General features: G+C 43.5%; 1 protein-coding gene across 1 annotated transcript; it reads right to left on the bottom strand.

The window, feature by feature from the left end:
• Positions 1-214: 214 nt before the first annotated feature.
• LOC147962151 (putative F-box protein At5g52610) lies at positions 215-991 on the bottom strand. Its single transcript, XM_087534069.1, has one exon. It carries the CDS (start codon positions 989-991, stop codon positions 215-217), a length of 777 nt encoding a protein of 258 aa, XP_087390195.1.
• Between the last annotated feature and the right edge of the window lie 9,477 nt (positions 992-10,468).

The following is a 10,468-nucleotide window of genomic DNA, read 5'->3' as shown; positions in this document are numbered from 1 at the left end:
TGGATCCGATGATCCCACTTATAGAAACAACCTATGACTTCCTGCTCGTCCTTGGTGGTGTCATACGTGTAGAGACAATTCCCCATTCTGTAGCACAGCGTCCGGTCACCATCGTCAAACCAGACACACCTCAACCTGTCGCTGCCGTTATGATCATCGTCCATGTAGATGGTGTAGCGCAATTCCCAGCAGAGCCGTCGCGGGTAAATGACATCTACGGCGACGCACAGATTCCCGCGCATCTCGAAGGCATGCATCCCAACACATAGCTTCCCCCGGACTCTGGGAGGGTGTACGTGCAGTGTACCTCGCTCGGCACGTCAATTACTAGTATCGTGTCGAACACATGCAAGGGATGTGGTCGTGCTGTCAGCGCGTACAGCTTGCCGTCGAGGAACACCGGCGGTGGCGATTGGAGGCCGTGCGTCGGGCTATACCAGAACATGTACAGGTGTCGACGCCACCCGCCATTGCAACCTAAGGTGTACACGTCCAGGTAGTGGGCGCCCATGAACCGCATGGTCGACAGGCGGAAGAGCTTGTACAGGTGGGTGGACGCGTTAAACCCTATGGCGTACTTGCGGGAGGCCGCCCCCTCGATCTGTGGCAGCGGCGGAACCGTCAGCTTATCGCCGGTGAGAGGGTTACACACATAGATTGGCCAGTTCGGCATGCAGGAGGCAAGGCAGATGAAGCCGTTGCAGACGTTGGTAGGGTTGTACGCACTGCCGACATAGGTGATGCTGCACACGGGCTTCGCTGACGAGACGTTGTGGATCATCATCTCTTGGCTTATGCGCGCCCCACGGATCTGCCTGACGAGCAGGGTCTCCACGCCGGAGTCGGAGACAACGTGGGTGGCCTTGGCGTGGAGCCTGCGGAAAGAGGGGACGGCGCGCCATAGCCTGCAGACGCAGCTGGACCGGATCAGGTCCCTCGTCGGCAGCTTCAGAAGGATCTCCCGCAAAATCTCCTCAACCAGGGATGCCATCGTCAAATTAATCCAGAATATCGTCGACGATCGATCGCGTATATGATGGCACGGAGTCCGAAGGTTACCCAGCCGGGTAAAACTGAACCTGAACTGGATTCATCATCAGAAGTAATAAACCCTCACATAGCATCTCTGTCGTTCCCTTCGCTGGCCAGTCGGCCTACCCGGTTAAAACAGAAGGCTGCCTACCCGGTTAAAACTGAACCTGAATAGGATCCAGCGGTTGCATGCTACGTTCGCTTGAACAGATCAGTCATTTTTACACATTAGATATAATGCATTCCTTTTTGGTCATTTTTATCTTCACTAGTTCTTCCTATCTACAGCCTGCAATAAAATGAAAAGGCAGGGGGGTTTCTGCAATAGTGCCACGACGACCGGTCTGGCCACCTGGCTGTCAAATGTCGTATTGTGATGGGCCCAGGACCAAATCGCCGCATCCAGTGCAAGTTGGGGTATGGTGGAGTGCAGTTTTGCAAGTTTGGGACTAAATCATTCTTTCTATCTACAACATGCAATAACATGAAAAGGCAGGGCGTATCTACAAAACTGCCACGACGACCGGTCCAGCCACATGCCTGCCAGGTGTCGTGCTATGATAGGCCAGGACCAAAGCGTCACATCCAATGCAAGTTGGGGTATGGTGGAGTGCAGTTTTTGCAAGTTTGCGACTAAATCATCACATTCTATGCAAGTTGAGCTATCTGAGGTGCTTTTAACTCTACAAAGTTTGGTCAAAGTCAAACTTTGTAATGTTTGACTAACTTTATATTAAAAAAATATCAACATTCACAATATAAAATTAATATTATCAGATGCGCCATGAAATGTATTTTCGTAATATATAGTTTTAGTATTGTAGATGTTCATATTTTTTGTTATAAATTTGGTCAAACTTTATGTAGTGTGACTTTGACCAAATTTTATTCATGGAGTAAAAAAAATGGAGGGGGTACTGATCACGCACGCTGCATGCTAGCCGTGCTCACCAAATACTCGAGGCATGTAAGACAGTGCCTAATACTCAGCTAATCACTGGTCAGCTAATCATTAGTCCAAGCTTATCAAACAGGGCCTTACGCACAAGAAATAAGAAACTCCGTGAGAGAAGAAAGCGGGTCATGTCTTAATAGTGAAGACCTAACTACTAGTATATGTGTAGGTTGAGAGCTCGGTTGCGAAGATCCATACAATCAACAGTAGGCTATATTATTAGCCTTGCTTTGATGGAGGATTAGAAAATGAAACTGAAACACACACATACATCAATATTTTTTAACACAGTGTGATTTGATATTCATGCGGTGGAAATGAGTGTATTAGTGGACAAGCAAGGTAGGTTAGTACCAATGCAACTTGGTGTCATATTTACCTGGGCGTACTAAGCTATGTTAGCTCTTGTCCTTCAGTCTACATCCAAAGAGGACCTGATCATTGAATGCTGACAACATATAATGTGGTTGCTGTAAAACTTTGGTTGTAAATAAAACACTGAATACAAACATATTTACAGACTCTTGTGCTTCTGTTGGAAAACACTAGGAGAAGGATCGGAGAATCCTATGTTCATGCTTTTATTTTATGGTGGAAGACACTAGGCATGTGATATATATATATTGTTGGACTTCTCACTCGATCGTCCACCAGACTGCTCACTCATTATTTTCTTCAACTTCGAAAACTTTCCAAAAAGAAAAAACAACCAATGACGCCTTCAGAAAAGAATCTCTCTGTGATCGTGCTCCTAATTGTCATCGTGGCCGCCGATATGTATGTGCACATGTATGAAGAGTTGAAGTATAAGTGAATTGGATATATCTCTCCTAGCAGCTTAAGTCGTTTTGGCGTTACATTGGCTGGTTCATGCTACTTATATTAATGATATGTTGTTTCAATTAATCTTTCGGCTAATTATAACCACGTTCTTGCATCGCGTGTGCTAGTATGTTCAATGCCATGCCTGCACACAATTAGCGTCCATCGGATACTCTTTGCACACACACCTAAGCAGCAATTATCACAGACCGTGCCTTCGCGCCAGTGGCTATGGTTGCAATCGTGTATGCCAACCTGAAAGCCCAAAACCTTTTTTGGCGCTTGTGACGACTTCAAATGCTACTGCTATTCCTACTGCTCCTATTAGATTGTTGCTCATGCTAGCACTCCGATCCAGTCATGATGCAACAGGGCCGGCCTGGCATGTTAGGGGCACTTGTGCGAACTCCGTATGATGGGCCCGTGGACTATAATAGATAAAAAGACTTCCACACCTATGTCTACCACGAAAATTCATTATAAAAGCAAGTGTAAATTTCATTAGCAAATATGGTCTTAATATATCATGGATATATCACATTCTTAATTCAATCTTAACTCTAAACTTAATATATATGACATTCTTAATTAAATCTTAACTCTAAACTAAACATATATGACATTCTTAATTCTTGATCCAATTTGGCAGAAGTTATGCTCAGGCTCTAGCGGTCCAACCACAACTATCCATCAGAGAATTCGATAAGCACTAGACACATTTTGGTAGCAATCTATAGCTGTAACAAAATTAAACATCTCATCTGCTGACACGAATCTATTTGCAAAGTCATTTTCAAGCAATGCTACGACCAGCGGAATCTACCTAACAGAAATTTCATCTACAAAAATAGAGGAATCAAGTAGGTCAAACATCATATATCAGAAATAAATAGACAAGGCCAAAGAATCGAGATCTAGAAATTACATGACTGGGGAATGGCTTGGGTTGTCCACGAATCTGGGGCACACAACTGCTGGCTGTTGCTCTTGCGTTCCTGCCAGAGTGGTGTGTCGTCGGCTCGCCTCCGCTAACCTGGGGCGTATTTATAGGAAGCGAGAAGCCGAAGAAATCCCGGGGCCCTTGGAAAATTCATTAATTATCTTGGGGAATTGGGGTCTTGGGCTCATAGGAACTTGGGGCAATCAATTGCTGAAGAATGAAGACTGAAGAAGACGATGGCGGCTGGGAGACGAACGAGCCGGCGACGTTTTCTGGGAGAGAACGAACGAAAAGGGATCTTGGGGTTGCGTTGGTGCGTGACTTTGCTTCCTCTCTCTTCATGGGCTGGGCCTGCTTCCTTTGCGTACTTGATTTTTTTTAGTAATATATATAAACTGCTATGCACAGGGTATGGGCCCCTGTTTGGGCTGGGCCCTAGGCCGTCACACTCCTCGCCATGGCCCAGGGCCGGCCCTGTGATGCAATGATCCTCCCAGTGTGGCGCGCGTATCTTAAATATAAACTAGCTGGGTGACCCTCGCATTTGCGCGGCTAGATTTTGAATTTACATATAAAGTTTTTGTAATGATATGTATATTGTCACCGACTTTTTTATCTCAAAAAAATGATCTTCATATATATAATTAACGTTTTATGGCTTTACTACTCGAGGAAAACTATCATCTATTTGGAGTAGCAAAACCTTTGAATTTATTTTTTCTTGCTGCAACAAATTATCTTATTTTCATGTTGGAAGGACAATATATGGTCGAGGGCAGTTGTGTGGTGCATGCAAAATTGACGTATCAAATTTATAGTGAAGTTGGAAACAGGATTTTCTTATTAAAATCTATACAAAGTAAATACGATTAATTCTCATAATACGTAAAAAAAACACATCCGATTGATTAGTAGGTGAATTTGGGCCTTGAGAAATTGATGCATATTGCTTCGGATTGATCACAACCATAGTTGATTTGCCTAACAACACATGTATACCTTTTAAATTCATTCTAAATCTCAGTAATTATAATTAGGACCCATTATAGAATTTAAAGAGCATATTCTAGCCAATGAATGTGATGGCTTATCTTTTCGCTGTTCTCTTCGTCTCCCCGGTCATGGGCCCAATTAGCTCCTTAATAACATATGTCATTGCGATCTTAGTTCCCTAGATCTGGTGATATGGTGTGTATTATGCTTCTGCATTTTAGCATGTACATGCGAATATGCGCATATGTCTTATTCTAACATATTTATATAATTATATTGGCTTTTCTACTCTTTCATCTTTTGTTGTGTTCTCTCATCTCCCTCATTTCTTCCAGCAAATAAAATCCAACTCGATTTGTTAGCTCGTCACTCCATCGGTCTCCTTCAACAAAATTGCTGTTGCAAATCAAAGTCACTGAATATACTTCAATGCATTACTCATATGTACTCTGGAGTTGTGCAACTTTGACATGATGCATTACTCTCTCATCTCCATCATTTCTACCCAGAAATAAATATTGAATCGATCTAATTAAATTCATCAAGTATAGACGACGATTGGCATATTCATTGGTCCTCCTAGAGTTGTGCTGCTTTTTCATCATGGCGTACTTGTCCTCTACATGTTCCAAAAAAATTGTGAATATTATTTGGAGTTTTCTGTTCATAATTTTAGCTAGGATTTTCTTTTAGAATACATTAAAGATTAGTTAAATGATATATGGCTTAAAAGTATTTTGCAGCTAGTACAACATTGTTGTTCTTACATCTCCAGTCCATATACTTTTATATATATTATTGATTGAAGTTTTAAAGCATTGACTGTATGTTTAATTATACACATTATAAAAAAACATTTTGTATATCTTTGGCCCAATCTTTGCTAAGTGCGTACCAATCTAGCTCTCATTTTAAATTCTGGGGAGAGAAAGTTTTTCTTTTGCTTTTCTAATAAGGCAAAAAAGAGTACAGATTGATTTATCTACTAAAATCATACTCAGATTACGTCAATGCATGTATTCTTTTTTTAACCGATCAGTGCATGTATTCTACTCAGACTTTGCTTTCTTTTAGGATGTTCACATGTATTCTATCTGGACACCTTTTTTTCTTTATAATACTCTGTTCGGACTCTTCTTTGAGGGTGCTAGTCAGACCCATAAGTTGGCTCCTATTTGTATTCTACACGGACTATTTCTCCAATCTGCATGCATGCGCTTTATGGGACATACATGTATTGCGTTTGGTGCATCTAGTCCTTCACGGACTCTTACTGATCTATATAGATTCATTAAATTTCAGCGTTTTTTTTTGGCTAGTTAAATCTTATCTGTTTTTTTGTCTTTGACGTACAGATCTATATAGATCGATTCATTAAATCTCAACCGTTCTTCTTTGCTAGTTAAATCTCATCTGTTCCTTTTCTATTATATAATAGAAGATAGATAGAAGATAGATCATCCTTTCCTGGCTCTTATGTAATAATACATATATAAGAGCATCTCTAGCAGACCCCGCATTTCATCGAATTGTAAACTGCGTTTGCATTTAGCACGACGGCCCTTATGCAGGCTCAAAATCACGGCGACAGAGCAGAAATTGTATCCAAACCCATAAAATTTTTAAAAACTTGTTTCGGACGAGAAATTTAAGTAAAAGCTCGCCGAAGCTTGCTCGCATTGATAGTTCTTCTTTGTATAGTTAGTTCTTCTTCACATAAGTTCGTACACAGCATGCATATATTACATATAAGTTCGCCGGAGTTAGAACGGGCCTACGCTACCGTACCACTACACAAAATTGAGCTCCCTGGAGCTCATGCGGTAGCTGCCCAGCAGCGGCACTCAGTCGGAGGAGGAGGAGTCGAGGTCAATGTAGAGCTTCGTTTTCTCCGCCTTCATCACTCGCAGGTCAGCTTCCTTGGACCGTGCGCCTGCGACACGGCGGTGCCAGTCTGGAGGAACAGCCGCTCGTACTCGAGCTCACGCCGGACACGCTCTTCCATCTCCTCCTGGTCCCTCGCCGACCGCTCGAGGACGACGCGCTCGAGGAGCTCCTCCTGCCCCGGGGCAAGGTAGTCCTCCGGCCCGATGACGCCTCGGCATGGTGGCGCATGGGGCACGGCGCGAGGCGAGATCTCCTCATCCGGCTCGCTCTTCACCGGAATGACCCGCGAGCTCGATGCGCCCTATGAGCTCCCCGCGGACCAGTTGCCGGAGGAGGCGTGGCGGCGGCGGGCGAGCTCGCGATCGAAGTCCTCAAGCTCGCGGCGGTCGAACGCCGGTGGCGGCCGGGTACCGCGGTTGAGCCATCGACGTGCCCCCCGCTTGTGCACAGCGTCAGATCTGGCGCGTCGGCGGCGCTCCGCCTCATCCCCAGAGCCATCCATGGCTTTTCGCAAGCTTGCGCGTGGTGGCCAATGGCGAGAAATCGAGCGGCATGGTGTGGAATGGGGGGAAACACGACTGGGGGGGAGGGGGTAGGGTTTCGACCCGCATCTGCCCCGCAAACCCGTAAATATACTGCTTCGGGGGTAACGTTTGCGGGCTGCGGCAAAAACATTTGCGGGCCGGATCAGTATATGGTCTCCTAGAGTTGCTCTAACATTTTTTAATAAATAGGAGGGGTTAATTACCGCCCCTGCTAGTTAAATATATATATTGAATAATTAAGGGAGAAGAGAGGAAGAAAGAGGATCATAAGGACCGATTACAAAAGGGCAGCTAGCCATTGCTCAATTAGGGGGAAAGTAACCTTTCTTTTCTTTATCTATGGACAACCAAGGGATTTTTGTTCTTGAAAACTACTCGACAGGCGTGCCAAGTTAGCTTAAAATCCATCCATTACTTGTGTTGTTACAAATGAAATTGTTGGACTTGTGGATCAAAATAAATTTGACTTCTCCAGCACACACACACACACACACACATATATATATATATTGAAGGAAATATGCCCTAGAGGCAATAATAATGTTATTATTTTATTTCCTTATATCATGATAAATGTTTATTATTCATGCTAGAATTGTATTATCCGAAAACATAATACTTGTGTGAATACATAGACAAACTAAACGTCAGTAGTATGCCTCTACTTGACTAGCTCGTTAATCAAAGATGGTTATGTTTCCTAACCATAGACATGTGTTATCATTTGATTAACGGGATCACATTATTAGGAGAATGATGTGATTGACATGACCCATTCCATTAGCTTAGCACCCGATCGTTTAGTATGTTGCTATTGCTTTCTTCATGACTTATACATGTTCCTATGACTATGAGATTATGCAACTCCGGTTTGCCGGAGGAACACTTTGTGTGCTACCAAACGTCACAACGTAATTGGGTGATTATAAAGGAGCTCTACAGGTGTCTCCAAAGGTAAATGTTGGGTTGGCGTATTTCGAGATTAGTATTTGTCACTCCGATTGTCGGAGAGGTATCTCTGGGCCCTCTCGGTAATGCACATCACATAAGCCTTGCAAGCATTGCAACTAATGAGTTAGTTGCGAGATGATGTATTACGAAACGAGTAAAGAGACTTGCCGGTAACGAGATTGAACTAAGTATTGAGATACCGACGATCGAATCTCGGGCAAGTAACATACCGATGACAAAGGGAACAACGTATGTTGTTATGCGGTCTGACCGATAAAGATCTTCGTAGAATATGTGGGAGCCAATATGAGCATCCAGGTTCCGCTATTGGTTATTGACCGGAGACATGTCTCGGTCATGTATACATTGTTCTCGAACCCGTAGGGTCCGCACGCTTAAGGTTTCGATGACAGTTATATTATGAGTTTATGAGTTTTGATGTACTGAAGTTAGTTCGGAGTGCCGGATGTGATCACGGACATAACGAGGAGTCTCAAAATGGTCGAGACATGAAGATTGATATATTGGACGGCTATATTCGGACACCGGAAGTGTTCCGGGTGATTTCAGAGAAAACCGGAGTAGCGGAGGGTTACCGGAACCCCCTCGGGAGAAGTAATGGGCCATATGGGCCTTAGTGGAGAGAGAGAAGGGCAGCCAGGGTGGGCCGCGCGCCTCCTCCCCCCTGGTCCGAATTGGACTAGGAGAGGAGGGTGGCGCCCCCCTTTCCTTTTCCTTCCCCACTTCCTTCCCCCTCCTAGTAGGAGAGTCCTACTCCTACTAGGAGGAGGACTCCTCCTTGGCGCGCCTATAGGGCCGGCCGGCCTCCTCCCCTTGCTCCTTTATATACGGGGGCAGGGGGCACCGCTAGACACACAAGTTGATCCACGTGATCGTTTTCTTAACCGTGTGCGGTGCCCCCTTCCACCATAATCCTCGATAATATTGTAGCGGTGCTTAGGCGAAGCCCTGCGACGGTAGAACATCAAGATCGTCACCACGCCGTCGTGCTGACGGAACTCTTCCCCAACACTTTTCTGGATCGGAGTCCGGGGATCGTCATCGAGCTGAACGTGTGCTAAAACTCGGAGGTGTCGTAGTTTCGGTGCTTGATCGGTCGAGCCGTGAAGACGTACGACTACATCAACCGCGTTGTGCTAACGCTTCCGCTGTCGGTCTACAAGGGTACGTAGATCACACTCTCCTCTCTCGTTGCTATGCATCACCATAATCTTGCGTGTGCGTAGGAAAATTTTGAAATTACTACGTTCCCCAACACACACACACACACACACACACACACACACACACACACACACACACACACACATATATATATATATATATATATATATATATAGGGTCGCGCTATTCGTCATCCTGGGTGAGGAATAGTTATTTCTTCACCCCCCTCTATTTTACCATCAATGCATTGTAATTTTACGTTCCGTAAGTTTAGTCTTATTTCCGACGTAAAAAGAGACAATAAGAAAATATATAATCGTTGTAAAAAATATTTTATGTTACGTGAAAACATAGCGTAAAATACACATAAATTGTAAATTTTCTTGTCTTATGACTTATATTTTTATTTTTTATGCCAAATTTTATGTAATAAATCAATAAGAATGTAACTATTTGAATTCCAAATGTAATTTAATTATGAAATGGTCGTAATATTACCTTGGATGAAGAATAACTTATTCTGCACCCTGGATGATGAATAGTAACACTAATGCATACACCTATTCGATTTGTCCCACCAACATGTCACGTGGATTTTTGACGGTGAAAGCAAAAATGATCTAAATATGATGTTCGAATCCATAAATAAATCTCAACCCGCCAGCGAGAGTAAATAGTATTCGTAACTTCAAACCATAAAACGATGGGACAAATCCTATATGGCATGAGGCATCGATGTGATACAAATTTTAGAAGCAGAACTGTACAGTGGTGTTAGTATCACTGTATCAGGTACTAACTGCATGTGCTAATTGGCAATACTAGATAATCTTTCTAGCCGGCCAGTCACTCCTAAGTGTCCCTAAGCCGTGAGTGAGCAAGATTCACTGTTGGGTCTTAGGCTGATCATAATGGAAGTATCGGTATCATATGGATGTCAACTAGACTTTTTGGATAATATGACACACAATTAAATGAGGAAAAAGATAATGTGGTATCATATCAGGCTGCTGCCATTGCACCGGTGCTTAGATGAGGTGCTAAGCACATTAAATAGCTTAGCAACTATACTCCTCAATGCATATGTGCATACTTTCTTGTAACTAAGTTTCCTTCCTTTAATGATTTAGCAACTAAAATTCTTCATGCATTGGTGTT

Source organism: Triticum urartu, chromosome 7A, assembly GCF_056163025.1.
Source record: "Triticum urartu cultivar PI428250 chromosome 7A, HENAU_Tu73, whole genome shotgun sequence".
Taxonomy (NCBI): Eukaryota; Viridiplantae; Streptophyta; class Magnoliopsida; order Poales; family Poaceae; genus Triticum; species Triticum urartu.
This window is presented reverse-complemented; position numbering and strand designations above follow the sequence as displayed.